This window comes from Notolepis coatsorum, assembly GCF_963971535.1.
Source record: "Notolepis coatsorum genome assembly, chromosome: 6".
In the NCBI taxonomy this organism is placed as follows: Eukaryota; Metazoa; Chordata; class Actinopteri; order Aulopiformes; family Paralepididae; genus Notolepis; species Notolepis coatsorum.
This window is the reverse complement of record NC_140170.1, coordinates 156,026,183-156,044,774: the sequence shown is the minus strand read 5'-3', so window position 1 is coordinate 156,044,774 and position 18,592 is coordinate 156,026,183. Positions and strand designations below refer to the sequence as shown.

Here is an 18,592-nt window from a genome sequence, read left to right as displayed (position 1 = left end):
GCTCAGTCTCTGGCCTCAGAACCACATATAAATTAAAGTAGATTTAATATATTTAAATTTTCCCAACAGGTAATTAATACTCAGGGTAAATGATAATCATATTAGTCAGCAGCATGTCCATTATTTCTTGTGTTTTACACTTATTGTAAACATTTCGTTAGTTTACTATATCTAACTGGTTTACTCATCTTTATCGTCCATGAATGATCTTAGGTCTGCGGCAGATAGTGACGTCATGGCTCCTTTCGTTCGCTGCTCACGCCCTCTTCTTTGTGTTCGCCACCTGTCCCTTGTCAGTTCTCTTTGTAGTTTCTCTCTTTCGTCGATTTGGACATGAATTCCCAGTTCTTTCAGTGTGGGAATTGCATCTACCAGAGAGTCAAACACCTTCGTTCCCGATTCTGTTGTCATCCTGAGTCGTGCCGGGTATGGGCAATTAGCGCGTATCCCTTTTTCCTTCAGCTGTTTGATGACGTGACGCACCTGACCCCTCTTCTTTTGCAGGTCTGGGGAGTAATCGTGATCAAAATAGATCCTTTTCCCTTGAAATGTGACGGTTTGTCCCCATGCGAGCTGTAGAACCTGTTCTTTGATATTGAAATCTAGAAAGCGCACAATGATAGAGCGCGGGGGTGCGCTAGACTCTCTCGGTTTGGCCATCAGTGATCTGTGCGCTCTTTCTATCTTAATCTCAGACTCAAGTTCAGGTGTTATTTTCAGGGATGTTGTCAATAGCTGCTTCACAAACTCTTTAGTATCCTTGTCCTCGCTACCTTCAGGGACTTGGTAGATCCGGATATTGTTGCGTCTGAGTCTATTTTGCAAGTCTTCACAGGTTGCTGTAATTTCTGCATCTCTTCTTACAAGGTATTTGAGCGCCCTCTGGTGTCTCATTCCACTATCATCCAGTTTCGTGATTTCTTTTTCAATTACCGTAATTCTACCTTCTGTTTTGTCAATCCATTCAGTTACTTGCGACATAGATGTTTCAAGTTTGCTCACTGAAGACTGGGTGGCATTGTGTGCTTCTTTATTCTCTCTCCTTAGATCTTTTAATTCTTTTAGAATCGCGGATTCCTCTCTCTCTGTTTCCTCGTCAGTGTCGGAAGAGCTGGTTTGACAAGCCTGTTCATCTGTGACATCTTTCTCATTTCCAGAGTCGGTTTTGGTATTTCTTTTAGCACTTCGTTTCTTCGGGCTCATCTTTAGACTTCTTACCGTTTCACTCGTTAAATGTTGCTGACAATATCTGTTTGTTGGGTCGTTTATCTCGGGGGTTCTGAGGAGCTCGAGATTCAAGCTGCTACCCGGACATCACACAACCGGAAGTCTCAGAACACAGATTTTCAATCAAACTTTGATAACTTTGTTAGCTAAATCCTCTGACTAACTTAGAAGTAGCCTACTTTATTTGGGGATAGCTCAAATGGACCCAGTGATTCCCACAGAAATGAAATATACTTTGGGGGAACGATTTGAAAAAAAAATCTCAAAATTGTTCAAATCCTGCATTCTAGTGAATTTTCATAGTAACACTGCACTTCAGACAACCTACAACTGGTGATGGTGTCTAGGTCTTTAAAGGGGACATGCATTGCTATTCCTAGCACTATTTGGGCAACTTTACACAATTCCTGTGAGTCTATGGAACACATCTGTAAAAAAATGCATTGTTTTATATTTCTAATCAAGTACTCAAAAGCATAATTTTTCTCACTTTGGATTTCAGGCTGTGTTGGCCTGGCTCCGCCCATAAGCACTTTGAGTGACAGTCACCCACACAGTCTGCGAGTGGCAGACAGAGAGAGATAGAGAGAGATTGAGGGGGATACTAATTAATTTTGCCACGGGGGCATAATCCCACGGGACAATGCATTGGTAACTTGTTTCAAATGACAATATATACCTCTGTGATTATTATTGTACGGATCTGAATACGGGGGAGCATGCGCAAAGATATTACAGTGATATATAGTGTTCCCGACTTGAGGGAGAGAGAGAGAGAGAGAGAGAGAGGGAGAGACAGATAGATAGAGGGCGAGAGAGAGGCTCATACAGAGCGATCGCTCTGTCTCTCCCCGAGTCCCCCTGCATCGCGACTCGAAGCACGCACACGCTCGCTCTCGGAGCGATCTCTCCCTCCATCTCTATCTCTCTCTCCCTCTCTCTCTCTCCCTCTCTATCTCTCTCTCTCGCTCTGCCTCTCAGTCTCCCGTTTGAGGAAGTGTTGGGTTTCACTGTGCGCTACAAGGGGGCGTTAGTTATGCAGATCAGTACCCTATTCACGTCAGGGAGCGGGACAAATCAGAACAGCTTAGTTGAGTGAGGGAAGATCTCGTGAACTCGAGACTAGACTGATGAGTCAATATGATAATTAGAGACACAGACCCCATTGATACTAACCTGTATTACTATAAAAACATGCTAAACACAGAAAAAGCCATTTATAATGCATGTCCCCTTTAACACTTTGAGTGCCAGCAGGGGGCGCACGATTTAGCGCTTGAGTGCCAATGCTCTATTCAATGAGAGGGCGAGCACATTTGCGAACGCATAAACTATATCTTAAATTATGGCTATGTGTCTAATACGCCCGTCGCTTATCAATGACTTGCTTGCAGTCAACATTGTCGAACCGGATTGTTTTTTAATCGGTAAATTTCCATTTGATACCATTTTGAAAAACGCTCGTTTTTGGAAATTTCCAGAAAAAAAGGTGATTCTGCAGGAATTGCCCTTTACTGGAATACACAAAAAACGTTGTCATTTTTCCGCGTATTTATGAATCGTTTTCAAATAAACGCTAGATTATCGATAGTATATGTGTACTTATGCACGCTAGAGAAGCGGGCTGAAAAATCGATTATCTTATTTCCTGATCAGCACACACACACACACATACGCACATATGGGACACATTGATATATCTGTGAAAAAAGCTCTGATTATCCCAAGACTGGTAAAATAGATTCCTTACCTCAGATCAGATGTTCTCCAAAAATATTATTCCAATTCCTGATCGCCATTCCAAATATCGATCGCGTTTATTGATCCAACACTGGGTGCTTGAAACACATATTCCACGCTGTTCTTTTTTATTTATTTTTTTATCTTTTTCCCCCTCCATTTTCCTCCGATTTTCTCCCATCCCAATGTTAGTCGTATGCCAATTCCCAGTCCCTTCCTGGTCGCTGCGCACTTACCCCCCACAGTCAGATCATCTGGGAGAGTGGAGGCTACCACGTGCTTCCTCCGACACACGTCCAGCCAATCACCGCTTCTTTTCACCTGGCAGCGCGGATTCTCATCGAGAGGGCGTAGCGTGTGGGAGGACCACACTATCCCCCTCAAGTCCTATCCGCGCTTAGCAGGCGCCCCGACCGAACTGTAGGAGTCGCTGTTTACAACGACCCGGACCCACCCCGCCAGCTTCTCCCACCCTCTAATACAGCCAATTGTATTAGTGCAGACGGCCAGCCAAGCTGGTGACAACCCCGGAGCTGTGAGCTGGATTCGAACAGGCGAATCCAGCTCACAGCTCCGGGGTTGGTGACGAACGCAATCTCCGCCCGGCCACCTAACCGCCCCCTATTCCACGCTGTTCTGAGGGACCACAAAGACTGCAATCGGCTCGGATTACATGCCTGACAAGTAAAATGTGGATTCCGGATTTTCTTTTCCCCATGCGTTTTCATTCAGTCCAATCCAAAGGGTGCATTACCATCCGGGAGACGATAGGGGGCGGTATTTTCCCTGTTCGAGCTCAGAGAGAGTCCCAGTGGTAACGTGAGGCTAGATTGATGAAAAATGAATGGAAATCGCTAATAAAAAAAATAACGATTAATAACGAGATTTCTCGTCGTTGGCACTGAACGGTTGGCATGAAATAACGAGAATTCTCGTCGTTGGCACTCAAAGTGTTAAGTGTTAAACAGCTGAGAGCAGTCACTGCTGTTTATTGTGGTCTTCTTTCATACACACAGCTTACCCAGAGCAGGCCGGGTGTATGGAGGACCATGCGGATTGGCGAACCCGTTGGCAAACTCGTCTAAGGACGACCTAGTAGTAGTAGTCATTGATTGGCTCAAATTCACACCTTTTTAGGGGCGGGGCTAATGATGTTGTCCCGGGGATGCTTAGGAGTTGATAAAGGAGATAATCCCACTGACGTCATCATTTGATTCCAAAAGTGGGTCTGGACTTGCGCCCATAGAGGCTGTTTACCAGTATAATGGCTCCCCCAAAAGTATAATTTATGGGTGGCTCCCCCAAAAGTTATGGTTTAAAAAAAAAAAAAATTACTCACTGAGCACTCATTTCCACCAATGCAAATGCAAATGAGTGCTCACTGAGTAAAAAAAAACAGACAAATTATACTTTGGGGGGCCCCCAGAGTATTAACATGCAGCGGGAATTCCGGGAATCACTGGGACCCATATTCAAACTTGTATATTGATGGTGGTTGATGGCTGAATGGAGTAGTGTGTGACTGTAATCACTGGGTGCTTCTGTCCTGCTGGGACAGAGAATCCCCTGCTGCCTAATATCCCAGTCTAGAGTAACAGCACTTAACTATGCTACCAGTTCACTGTGCCAAGCTTACTGTATGTTGAATGACTTGATGATGAGGCTTACTGTATATTGAATGACTTGATGATGAAGACGAGGCTTACTGTATACGTTGAATGACTTGATGATGAAGATGAGGCTTACTGTATATACGTTGAATGACTTGATGATGAAGATGCAGCTTACATGTATACAATATACAATACATCACATGTAAACATAAAAACACAAAGCAGAATATTCTACATGATAGTAAAAGTGTATGACAGTATAATACAGGGTAATACAGTAATTTTTCAGTTGGGACCCGACTACAGAAAGCAGCAACATTCTTCTTGTAGGAAGTTATGTAATACAGATTTAAATTCACCAAGAGAGACCGGGGTGTCTAAGTGGATATGGTCCTGTAGCCCATTCCATGCCCAAGGTGCGAAGCTTGAGAAAGCTGTTCCTAGCTAACCCTGCTCAAGACAGAGAAAACATCTGAGCGGAGTAAGGAAAGGGTGGGGGGGAGCGGGGCTTGGGGGGGGGGGGGCATCTCTCTCTCTACTGGTTCAATTAATGTTTAAGTAGAAAAACGTTGCACTAAAAAAAACGTACTGGATAGTTGATGATAATAAACATTTAACTTCATTAGCTGAAGTATTCTAAAATCATGCATGCGCGCCTTGTGTTTGTTAAATGCTGTTAAAAACACACAAAACAACAATAACAAATGACACCAGATTTCCTTGAAGGACAATAGACGTCCCACAGGTGACGTATTTCCTGCCAGCTCCTGCATCTTCAGTCTTTGTTGCAGCTATAGGACAATGTTGGACTATTAATAGATCGCTCCTAGCTTCATCTGTGGTTCATACAGCTGTGGTCCAGTGAACAAGGCCTTCTGATATACATGTCTCTCTCTGATAAGACAGCAGCAGGGGATTTAGAATTTGAAGTGTCAGTTCAGTCAGTGCATTCTGTGCAGCATCCAGTCATTCTGGGTTAGCAATTTGTCTTTTAGAACGTTAAATCTATCTCTATCTATCTATCTATCTATCTATCTATCTATCTATCTATCTATCTATCTATCTATCTATCTATCTATCTATCTATCTATCTATCTATCTATCTATCTATCTATCTATCTATCTATCTATCTATCTATCTATCTATCTATCTATCTATCTATCTATCTATCTATCTATCTATCTATCTATCTATCTATCTATCTATCTATCTTTCTCTCTTTCTCTCTTTCTCTCTTTCTCTCTCTCTCTCTACAGACACAGTAGAGAGTAGGCTGTCTGTCTGTCTGAAAGAAAAAAACATTCAGCATGTGTTAATATTAGGGCTGAACCATATATCAAATTCATATTGATGTCGCAATATGAAATAATGCAATATCCATATCTTGGAGACTGCAATGTGGGCATTTTTAAATAAACATAATAACTGAGAGAATTATGAGAAGAATCAGGTTAGACGTGCATCACTCACACCCAGAAATATCATATTTACAATGTATTTATTTATTTATAATATCAAGTAGTCTAAATGTATACCTATACCCACCGTTTGGGCTACTACTACAGGAAGTGTTTTAAAAAATGAAATGTAGACTCTAAACTTAAGACGGGAGCCTCGAACGCGTGACAGATGGCAGGCCACAGTATCCGCTGAAATAATAGCCTGTCTTTGAGCTGCGGCGTGAAACGGAATCTTTAACCTTATGTTCCGGGGAGCTTTGTGGTTTTCCAACCCGTCTGACTGAAACGCAAGCGCGAGAACAGAAGCGCAAGTGTTTACATCGAGGTCATTCAACCAATGAGAATGGACCGTGGGGAGGGGGGGGTAATTGCTGGAATTTCACACCGTGTCTATCTACGTCCTGATGAAATTATCCCACATTTCACGGTGGAAGTCTCAGTCTAGACTCATCGTCTACTCTAGAAGAGGTTGAATAGAACGGTGTAATGACAGCTGGTCATGCCATCCCACGCTGGACGGCATGCAGAGGTATGGCTTTACACTAGCCTTAGCCTGTACACAAAAATAACAATTCAAGTTTCATGTTTTGTTTTATTTGTCACATATAAGGTACATACATATAATAGTGAAATGCTTGGTTCTGTATGACCCCTCTCTGAGATTGTGCTTCATACAGTAAAAGAGTAAAAGACCAAACACAATACATTTTGTATATATTTTATTTAATAAGAAATATATATTCCTTGCAGCAGTATAATTGAATGAAATTGCACCATGAAAATTATATTACAACATAATGATGTAAAACACATGTTTGCACTGGAAAACTTAATAATGCCAAATACCATGTGTATAAAACTATGAAAAGTGTCTTTATATGATATTCTGGCCATCATCTCTACGCCAGGGTGATGTCACGAGAATCTATTGACTGTATATGTGCAAAGATATCGGACATAAAGGAAGATGACTCATTCCAGTGGAATAGAGTTAGTTCCTGACTGTCTCCTCATGGACAGGGCTCTTACTGTAACACAGATGCCAGTGTAGATGGTCTCTCTGAGATAGCTGAACACAATTATCAATCAAAACTGTCACACAGTCCAGGAAATGAATGTTAGTTGAATCATTCTCTCCCTTTATGAAAAGTCTCTGGTACGGGAAGTTTGTTTTTGAGTAATTGAGTAAAAAGAAAAAAAGAAATCCTTGTGAATGAGTGCAGTCATTCAGAGGGACTGATTTTAGAGACAATCCACGGTTATTGAAATTGAGCAACTACATTATCTTACCACCCCAAGTTTGACTTGTGCTGGAAAATAAATAGTCCAAAATGTATTGCCGATATTACAGATTATAACACAACTGTAATATTAAGGGTAAATAAATATTGTGCATATCTACTAGCCTATACATATTATTCAGATATTTGTAGTTTATAGTTTTAAGTTGACTTGGGAGAGTCCCAGAGTCTGAGAGAAGCCACTGCTGTACTACTGTCCTAGACTGCCCTCTACTGCCCTCTACTGGGCACCACGTTTGAGTTCTTGAAAAAAAATGGAATTGTTATATTTTTGTTCAGTTGCTGTCTGGTGTTTCATATCAATAAATGTTGTTTACCCTTTGCTGTACTTTCATAGAAAGTAAGAATACATATAATACATAATAATACTCTTAACATGGTATATACATCAGATTCACATTATTATTCAGTAGTACTACCTATTTATATATATATATAATATATATTCCAGTTTAATCACTTGTATATTGCATGTTGTTATTGTACTTTACCGTTACATTTGCACTCTGGTTAGATGCCAACTTCTTCTCGTTGTACTGTACTTGTGCCGTCTGTTAGATTCAATACATTTAGTCTAATCCAATCTAATCGGATACTGGATCTCTCTCTTTCTCTCCGTAGCTCTATGGTGTAACTGCACCACTAGCGACTGTCAGAAGACCGGCTCCCAGTGTGAGACCGACGGGGCCTGCATGGGCTCCACTTACGTCAATGAGGGCCAGGAGTACACCATCCGCATCTGCGTGTCCCGGGACAACCTGGTTCCCCCCGGAAAGCCCTTCTACTGCCTCAGTGCTGAGGGGCTCCTGGAGAAGCTCTGCTGCTACACAGACTACTGCAACAGTGTGGACATCAAGATACCTCCTGGTGAGAACACCCTGGGTGTCATACACACACACACACACACACACGCACACACATTTTAATTTTTATTATTTGGTTCCACAAATGATATTACATAAACAGGGAATCAAATGTATCGGGCCAAGCAGCACTGAACACTGCGTACAGATGGACATTACAGGTATTTAAAGACCAGACAATATCATTGATATCAATTGTAAAAAGGACAGATCCTAAGATTGAAGATTCTAAGATCCTTTGAGGAACACCTTCTGTTATATTTGGGCTTGGGGCAGAGCACACAGCGCTGTATTTACAAAAACGATTTTGTCTCCCCACGATCATGACAACAAAATAATCTTCCCACAATCATGACAACAACATAATCTAGATAAAAAGATTATTGTGCTGCAATGCTGTGTTGCTCTCATTTTGTCTTGTAAATTTGTGTTGTAAATGCAGCGCACCCTTCCTTCACATCTGTGTGATCTGCCCCTCCCCCAAGACCAAATATAACAATGGACATTTAAACTGGATTAATCAACCAGCCCTAGTGTGGAGGCTGAAAATCGTTTGTTTACGCTGGAACAACAGAGCTGTATTTTGAGTAATGATACTCAGAACGATTTAAAAATCTTATTTTCGATCCACAAATCAACCTCTTTGAGAAAATTTTATTTATGTGAATGAACCAAAATCTTAGATATTAATTTAGAATTGTATTAGATGTAACTGTATCAACCTTTATGTGGACGCAATGTGTGTGTGTGTGTGCGTGTGCGTGTGTGTGTGTGTGTGTGTGTGTGTACCCTAAGTGTAGGTATTGGTAGATGGTGCAGTCTGGTCAGGGATAGTAACCGTGGCAACAGCCTGCGTCTCTCAAGGAGGTCATGACCTATCCACCTCAGCAGTGACATCACAGCCACCTCCTCACTGGGCACACTCAGATTGTCTGACCTCATACACGCCTCCAACACATTGACCTGGAAGAAGACATTTGAACATAGAATTAGAATGATTTATAGCTACTATAGAATAAATAACTGATACTTAAGCAATAATGTACCCTTAAGGGTACACATAGCACCTCCTTCTCCACGTGGCTAAGCTGCCAATAATAGCTGAGACAGAGCAATATTTGGCAATTTGTTTGGCTTTTCTTTTAGACATTGCAGCAATTCTCAGACCGGTCATGGTGTATTTGTGTACATGGCCAAGACTTCCGAACACAAGTACACTATATCTACACCTATACCCAAGGTCAGCCATCACACTGAGCAGTGGTTGGTATTTGATATACTTGTCCCGGAAGGCCTGGTCCATGTACAGATCAAAGGTACAGCCTACTTCTATGACCAGCACCTCTCTGTGGCCGGTGTCAACAAAAACAATGTCCGGTGTATTTGGTATGTTAGCAAAAACATCGTTGGTAAGGCCAAACCACTCTGGTTTCACTCTGGCATGTTTGTACATTGCTGCACTAGATGGTGATATGTTCCGTACCACATCAGACACAATGTCCACAATACGGTCATGACACACACACACACACACACACACAGGGTTGTGTTGTGTTGTCGCTTCACTGACTAACCACTAGTTCTCCTTAGGGTTGGATTGTTATCACACCACACAACGCACCAGTTTAACTGGTTTGGGACCAGCGTAGTTAATGTTAGCGGCTAACGTTAGTTTAGGTTTTTACCGTGACTTGGTCAGACAGTACAGTACAGGGATGGCGAGGATGCAAAGCATGTCAGACACATTGGACCCGTTGCTCACAGAGTTTTCACTGCACACAGAAACAGCAGAGGAGTTGTCACAGCCAGGGATGAATAGCTGGATGTCATCGCCTCTAAAATTGAAGGTCTGCGTTGATCTGTGTCTTTTATTTTGAAATGACAATTGCGCGTAATTGGAAATTCTGATTATTTTATACCTGGGCGGGTCTTAATCTACCTGCTCTCAAGGTACCGAAATGTGGCAACGATTGATCTAACGTGAATCGGTACTCTGTAGCACCGACGTAATTCGGTCGGTATCCTTAAAAATACAGAGTTCAGTACCCAACCCTAGTTATCCTACACAATAATGAGACACACAGGAAACCTGTTCTTGTCAAGTGGAGACCACAAGCAGTTTCTGTGTCCGGGAAAACCTCCCCACAGTCCCCAGTACAGTCTACTCAGTGTCTGATTGTGTAGGTACTGAGGGTAGTAGGGTTAGTAGCTTCTGTCTGATTGTGTAGGTACTGAGGGTAGTAGGGTTAGTAGCTTCTGTCTGATTGTGTAGGTACTGAGGGTAGTAGGGTTAAGAGCTTCTGTCTGATCGTGTAGGTACTGAGGGTAGTAGGGTTAGTAGCTTCTGTCTGATCGTGTAAGTACTGAGTGTAGTAGGGTTAGTAGCTTCTGTCTGATTGTGTAAGTACTGAGGGTAGTAGGGTTAGTAGCTTCTGTCTGATTGTGTAAGTACTGAGGGTAGTAGGGTTAGTAGCTTCTGTCTGATTGTGTAGGTACTGAGGGTAGTGGGGTTAGTAGCTTCTGTCTGATTGTGTAAGTAACTGAGGGTAGTAGGGTTAGTAGCTTCTGTCTGAACGTGTAAGTACTGATGGTAGTAGGGTTAGTAGCTTCTGTCTGATCGTGTAAGTACTGAGGGTAGTAGGGTTAGTAGTAGCTTCTGTCTGATCGTGTAGGTACTGAGGCAGGGCTGTACGTTAACTTTTTTTGCACATAGCACTGGTGCTACAGAGGTTGATAGTTTTGTAGCACAGGCCAAAATCTTGTAGCACGAGTATAAAACGTCTCTAAAATCTCTAAAAACAACCACAAGTAGTGCAGTTCATTACTTAAATAGGTATGTGACTGGCAAGGGACATGAATCTTGCATACAGGGCACACAAAATCCAAACTTTAACAAGAAATGCTTTTAGACAAATTCTTTCTTTATTTGCCCATAATGTAAAACAAAAAGAACAAGGACATAACCATATAACCGATATGAAGCAGTCCGAGACCAGGCAGCGCTGGTGTGGACTCAGATTACAGGGAAAGCTAGAAACCAACCTAGAAACACCTATAAACCAACATAACAAATAGATATAATGCATACAAACACCTGTACATATTTGTGGAACCAAATAAATAAATGTATTATTATTATTATTATTATTATTATAATTATTCGTGTGTGTGCGTGCGTGTGTGTGTGTGCACTGCACACGTGTCACAGTTCCAGCATCATGTCTGCTGGCCACTTTTTCAGATCCACACACACACACACACACACACACACACACACACACACACACACACACACACACACACACTATTGCATTAATCAGAACTAAGTACAAGGAACTCTGCATGAATGAAAAGGGCTTTATAAATTAAATTAATTATTATTATTATTATTACCTTATTTGCATATTGTCTCATTATTAGATAGATAGATTGATTGATAGATAGATAATTAATACTTTATTGATCCCGGAGGGGAATTTTAAGTAGCCATACGATGGAGTTCTTTTTACAGAGTAAAATTAGCGGCTTAAATTTAGTGAACAGCATTTCTTCCTTGGCGATGCAATATGTCACATTCATCTTAAACTTTACCTCACGGAGATCAGCATCATCCGCTCTGGTCGTGTTTAGTCAGCGAGTGCAAGAGGGTGCCGGCCCGCTCAGGAGTTTATTTAGCGTTGAAGGCATCCCGGGCAAGAACGTGTCGATGGGACGTATTGTGTTTATTAATGTTATCCCTTTTTAGGATATTGTTACCCGCGACATAGGGATTCTCTGATCGGATCTTTTCCGGAGTCTCCCGGCAGCGTGTTGCTTTTTAACAGCGCAGCAGTGCAAGAATGTGACAATTTGACCATGTGACCGCGGCAACGCGGGAGAGCGGCAGTGCGGAAATAGGCTGTCTCTAAGACAAACTCTAACCTTAACCAGCTCCTTAACAGCGCCTAAACTTAACCGTTCTAACCTTAACCAACTCCGAAACAATGCCTAACCTTAACCTTAACCTTAACCATGCCTAACCTTAACCATAGAAAGAATATTGCCATTCTCTAAGACAAACTCTAACCTTAACCAGCTCCTTAACAGCGCCTAAACTTAACCGTTCTAACCTTAACCAACTCCGAAACAATGCCTAACCTTAACCTTAACCTTAACCATGCCTAACCTTAACCGGCGAAAGAATACACGCTAAAAAAAAAATTGATGGGATTCGAACTCGTCAACAACGGACCGCAGGACCGCAGGACCGCTGCTCTGCCAGGTGAGCTGAAGCGCCGAATGAAAATCATGGCGATTCCGCAAGCTCTGCCGCTCCGCTCGCTCCGCCGCTCCGCTCTGCGGTTGCCGCGCCTGCCGCGGGGCATGGCGCAGCCAATCAGGGAAAACGCGGAAGCAAAAGCAGCACTGCTGCGCTGTTATTAAACAATAGGCCTCCCGGCACCAGTGACAGAATAATAATAGCTGTGCTTCCTCATTAAAAAATATCCACGGAAAATCATTTTCCCACTCTGCGTTATATCTGTACATCTTGTTAATCTTCTCCTTTTGTCTCGTTTCTATTAACGGTGGTCCCTCTCGGGCTCGTTTGGGGTTTTGATCTTGTACTTCTTTTGTTGGATTTAATACCTTAAAAAAGCGCTTCATCTTGTCGAAGTCACCCAGTCAGTGTACATTGAGCTCGCAATTTAGTCGCGGGGATATTGTTCGCTAGGGATTATGGGATTTGGTGTTTGATTATGGACTCTACGCGAGACGGGACATTGTTTTTAATCGCACGAGACTACAAGTACCAAGTGGATAGCGTGGCGCTGTGGTCCATTCAATTTACCGTCTTACACTTTCTTTTTTTTTGCTTGCGCCACGGGCCATCGCACCAGTGCTACTAAAGTCAATTCATTCATCGCACAGACTGACGTCAGTGTCGCACGTGCGATATATATGTCGCACTGTACAGGCCTGTACTGAGGGTAGTAGGGTTAGTAGCTTCTGTCTGATCGTGTAAGTACTGAGGGTAGTAGGGTTAGTAGCTTCTGTCTGATCGTGTAGGTACTGAGGGTAGTAGGGTTAGTAGCTTCTGTCTGATTGTGTAAGTACTGAGGGTAGTAGGGACGGGTTAATAGCTTCTGTCTGATCGTGTAAGTACTGAGGGTAGTAGGGTTAGTAGCTTCTGTCTGATCGTGTAGGTACTGAGGGTAGTAGGGTTAGTAGCTTCTGTCTGATTGTGTAGGTACTGAGGGTAGTAGGGTTAGTAGCTTCTGTCTGATTGTGTAAGTACTGAGGGTAGTAGGGTTAATAGCTTCCGTCTGATCGTGTAAGTACTGAGGGTAGTAGGGTTTGTAGCTTCTGTCTGATTGTGTAAGTACTGAGGGTAGTAGGGTTAGTAGCTTCTGTCTGATTGTGTAAGTACTGAGGGTAGTAGGGTTAGTAGCTTCTGTCTGATCGTGTAAGTACTGAGGGTAGTGGGGTTAGTAGCTTCTGTCTGATTGTGTAAGTACTGAGGGTAGTAGGGTTAGTAGCTTCTGTCTGATTGTGTAGGTACTGAGGGTAGTAGGGTTAGTAGCTTCTGTCTGATCGTGTAAGTACTGATGGTAGTAGGGTTAGTAGCTTCTGTCTGATCGTGTAGGTACTGAGGGTAGTGGGGTTAGTAGCTTCTGTCTGATTGTGTAAGTACTGAGGGTAGTAGGGTTAGTAGCTTCTGTCTGAACGTGTAAGTACTGATGGTAGTAGGGTTAGTAGCTTCTGTCTGATCGTGTAAGTACTGAGGGTAGTAGGGTTAGTAGCTTCTGTCTGATTGTGTAAGTACTGAGGGTAGTGGGGTTAGTAGCTTCTGTCTGATTGTGTAAGTACTGAGGGTAGTAGGGTTAGTAGCTTCTGTCTGATCGTGTAGGTACTGAGGGTAGTAGGGTTAGTAGCTTCTGTCTGATTGTGTAGGTACTGAGGGTAGTCGGGTTAATAGCTTCTGTCTGATCGTGTAAGTACTGAGGGTAGTAGGGTTAGTAGCTTCTGTCTGATCGTGTAGGTACTGAGGGTAGTCGGGTTAGTAGCTTCTGTCTGATCGTGTAAGTACTGAGGGTAGTAGAGTTGGTAGCTTCTGTCTGATTGTGGAAGTACTGAGGGTAGTGGGGTTAGTAGCTTCTGTCTGATTGTGTAGGTACTGATGGTAGTCGGGTTAATAGCTTCTGTCTGATCGTGTAAGTACTGAGGGTAGTAGGGTTAGTAGCTTCTGTCTGAACGTGTAAGTACTGATGGTAGTAGGGTTAGTAGCTTCTGTCTGATCGTGTAAGTACTGAGGGTAGTAGGGTTAGTAGCTTCTGTCTGATTGTGTAAGTACTGAGGGTAGTAGGGTTAGTAGCTTCTGTCTGAACGTGTAAGTACTGATGGTAGTAGGGTTAGTAGCTTCTGTCTGATCGTGTAAGTACTGAGGGTAGTAGGGTTAGTAGCTTCTGTCTGATTGTGTAAGTACTGAGGGTAGTAGGGTTAGTAGCTTCTGTCTGAACGTGTAAGTACTGATGGTAGTAGGGTTAGTAGCTTCTGTCTGATCGTGTAAGTACTGAGGGTAGTAGGGTTAGTAGCTTCTGTCTGATCGTGTAAGTACTGAGGGTAGTAGGGTTAGTAGCTTCTGTCTGATTGTGTAGGTACTGAGGGTAGTGGGGTTAGTAGCTTCTGTCTGATTGTGTAAGTACTGAGGGTAGTAGGGTTAGTAGCTTCTGTCTGATCGTGTAGGTACTGAGGGTAGTAGGGTTAGTAGCTTCTGTCTGATTGTGTAGGTACTGAGGGTAGTCGGGTTAATAGCTTCTGTCTGATCGTGTAAGTACTGAGGGTAGTAGGGTTAGTAGCTTCTGTCTGATCGTGTAGGTACTGAGGGTAGTCGGGTTAGTAGCTTCTGTCTGATCGTGTAAGTACTGAGGGTAGTAGAGTTGGTAGCTTCTGTCTGATTGTGGAAGTACTGAGGGTAGTGGGGTTAGTAGCTTCTGTCTGATTGTGTAGGTACTGATGGTAGTCGGGTTAATAGCTTCTGTCTGATTGTGTAAGTACTGAGGGTAGTAGGTTTAGTAGCTTCTGTCTGATCGTGTAAGTACTGAGGGTAGTAGGGTTTGTAGCTTCTGTCTGATTGTGTAAGTACTGAGGGTAGTAGGGTTAGTAGCTTCTGTCTGATTGTGTAGGTACTGAGGGTAGTAGGGTTAGTAGCTTCTGTCTGATTGTGTAAGTACTGAGGGTAGTAGGGTTATAGCTTCTGTCTGATCGTGTAGGTACTGATGGTAGTAGGGTTAGTAGCTTCTGTCTGATTGTGTAAGTACTGAGGGTAGTAGGGTTAGTAGCTTCTGTCTGATCGTGTAGGTACTGAGGGTAGTAGGGTTAGTAGCTTCTGTCTGATCGTGTAGGTACTGAGGGTAGTAGGGTTAGTAGCTTCTGTCTGATTGTGTAAGTACTGAGGGTAGTAGGGTTAGTAGCTTCTGTCTGATTGTGTAAGTACTGAGGGTAGTAGGGTTAATAGCTTCTGTCTGATCGTGTAAGTACTGAGGGTAGTAGGGTTTGTAGCTTCTGTCTGATTGTGTAAGTACTGGGGGTAGTAGGGTTAGTAGCTTCTGTCTGATCGTGTAGGTACTGAGGGTAGTAGGGTTAGTAGCTTCTGTCTGATCGTGTAAGTACTGAGGGTAGTAGGGTTAGTAGCTTCTGTCTGATTGTGTAAGTACTGAGGGTAGTAGGGTTAGTAGCTTCTGTCTGATCGTGTAGGTACTGAGGGTAGTAGGGTTTGTAGCTTCTGTCTGATAGTGTAAGTACTGAGGGTAGTAGGGTTAGTAGCTTCTGTCTGATTGTGTAAGTACTGAGGGTAGTAGGGTTAGTAGCTTCTGTCTGATCGTGTAAGTACTGAGGGTAGTCGGGTTAGTAGCTTCTGTCTGATTGTGTAGGTACTGAGGGTAGTAGGGTTATAGCTTCTGTCTGATCGTGTAGGTACTGATGGTAGTAGGGTTAGTAGCTTCTGTCTGATTGTGTAGGTACTGAGGGTAGTAGGGTTAGTAGCTTCTGTCTGATTGTGTAGGTACTGAGGGTAGTAGGGTTAGTAGCTTCTGTCTGATCGTGTAGGTACTGAGGGTAGTAGGGTTAGTAGCTTCTGTCTGATCGTGTAGGTACTGAGGGTAGTAGGGTTAGTAGCTTCTGTCTGATCGTGTAAGTACTGAGGGTAGTAGGGTTAGTAGCTTCTGTCTGATTGTGTAAGTACTGAGGGTAGTAGGGTTAGTAGCTTCTGTCTGATTGTGTAAGTACTGAGGGTAGTAGGGTTAGTAGCTTCTGTCTGATTGTGTAGGTACTGATGGTAGTAGGGTTAGTAGCTTCTGTCTGATTGTGTAGGTACTGATGGTAGTAGGGTTATTAGCTTCTGTCTGATCGTGTAGGTACTGATGGTAGTAGGGTTAATAGCTTCTGTCTGATCGTGTAGGTACTGAGGATAGTGGGGTTAGTAGCTTCTGTCTGATCGTGTAGGTAGTGGTACTGAGAGAGGTAGTAGCGTTAGTAGCTTCTGTCTGATCGTGTAAGTACTGAGATCTAGTAGCGTTAGTAGCTTCTGTCTGATCGTGTAGGTACTGAGGGTAGTAGGGTTAGTAGCTTCTGTCTGATCGTGTAGGTACTGATGGTAGTAGGGTTAGTAGCTTCTGTCTGATTGTGTAGGTACTGAGGGTAGTATGGTTAGTAGCTTCTGTCTGATCGTGTAAGTACTGAGGGTAGTAGGGTTAGTAGCTTCTGTCTGATTGTGTAGGTACTGAGGGTAGTAGGGTTTGTAGCTTCTGTCTGATAGTGTAAGTACTGAGGGTAGTAGGGTTAGTAGCTTCTGTCTGATTGTGTAAGTACTGAGGGTAGTAGGGTTAGTAGCTTCTGTCTGATCGTGTAAGTACTGAGGGTAGTCGGGTTAGTAGCTTCTGTCTGATTGTGTAGGTACTGAGGGTAGTAGGGTTATAGCTTCTGTCTGATCGTGTAGGTACTGATGGTAGTAGGGTTAGTAGCTTCTGTCTGATTGTGTAGGTACTGAGGGTAGTAGGGTTAGTAGCTTCTGTCTGATTGTGTAGGTACTGAGGGTAGTAGGGTTAGTAGCTTCTGTCTGATCGTGTAGGTACTGAGGGTAGTAGGGTTAGTAGCTTCTGTCTGATCGTGTAGGTACTGAGGGTAGTAGGGTTAGTAGCTTCTGTCTGATCGTGTAAGTACTGAGGGTAGTAGGGTTAGTAGCTTCTGTCTGATTGTGTAAGTACTGAGGGTAGTAGGGTTAGTAGCTTCTGTCTGATTGTGTAAGTACTGAGGGTAGTAGGGTTAGTAGCTTCTGTCTGATTGTGTAGGTACTGATGGTAGTAGGGTTAGTAGCTTCTGTCTGATTGTGTAGGTACTGATGGTAGTAGGGTTATTAGCTTCTGTCTGATCGTGTAGGTACTGATGGTAGTAGGGTTAATAGCTTCTGTCTGATCGTGTAGGTACTGAGGATAGTGGGGTTAGTAGCTTCTGTCTGATCGTGTAGGTAGTGGTACTGAGAGAGGTAGTAGCGTTAGTAGCTTCTGTCTGATCGTGTAAGTACTGAGATCTAGTAGCGTTAGTAGCTTCTGTCTGATCGTGTAGGTACTGAGGGTAGTAGGGTTAGTAGCTTCTGTCTGATCGTGTAGGTACTGATGGTAGTAGGGTTAGTAGCTTCTGTCTGATTGTGTAGGTACTGAGGGTAGTATGGTTAGTAGCTTCTGTCTGATCGTGTAAGTACTGAGGGTAGTAGGGTTAGTAGCTTCTGTCTGATTGTGTAGGTACTGAGGTTAGTAGCGTTAGTAGCTTCTGTCTGATCGTGTAGGTAGGTACTGAGGGATGGCAAGTGTGTCCATAGAGGACCTGTCTTTTCAGCAGTGGCCTCTTCTTCTCAATAGAAACACCACACTATTTGCAAATTCCTGACGGCACTGAGAGCAGAGCGTGTTTTTAGCACTCAGAGTGATAAATAATCCAACTTTTAGCAAAAGAGCTCCACGGTCAACGGGTTATCAGTAGTAGCCTAGCAACAGCAGCAGCCATGGCTTCCCTTAAGAGCGGCCTGCTGTCTCTTACGGACACAGCGTCTAAATCACCCTGTGGTGAATATCGTCTCACACATCTCATAGTTTTAACAATAAATCTAATGAAACGGCATCGTCTCATCTCATCATCTCATCTCACAGCATCAAATACAGTCGTGTTAATACTTACTTCTATTTACCTGCAGTGTTCCATCTATACCAAGGACGAGGATGTCGGCCAATGGCCGATGCCAGTATCAAGTTCAAGCTTTATTGATACTATTGTATGTACAGGACATATAGAGGATGGCAATTTGTTTTCTCTCAGACCTCCGGTGTACACAAAATATATATATTAAAAAAATTTG

At 43.1% G+C, this 18,592-nt stretch overlaps 1 protein-coding gene across 2 annotated transcripts in view; it reads left to right on the top strand.

Moving 5' to 3' along the window:
- The window catches only part of LOC311230658 (activin receptor type-1B-like), a 61,791-nt gene that overhangs the window by 13,682 nt on the left and 29,517 nt on the right, over positions 1–18,592 (top strand). For both annotated transcript variants that reach the window (XM_084317011.1, XM_084317010.1), the window contains exon 2: positions 7,964–8,209. In XM_084317011.1, coding sequence (XP_084173137.1) covers positions 7,964–8,209 — 246 coding nt within the window. The remainder of the gene's footprint in view (positions 1–7,963; positions 8,210–18,592) is intronic.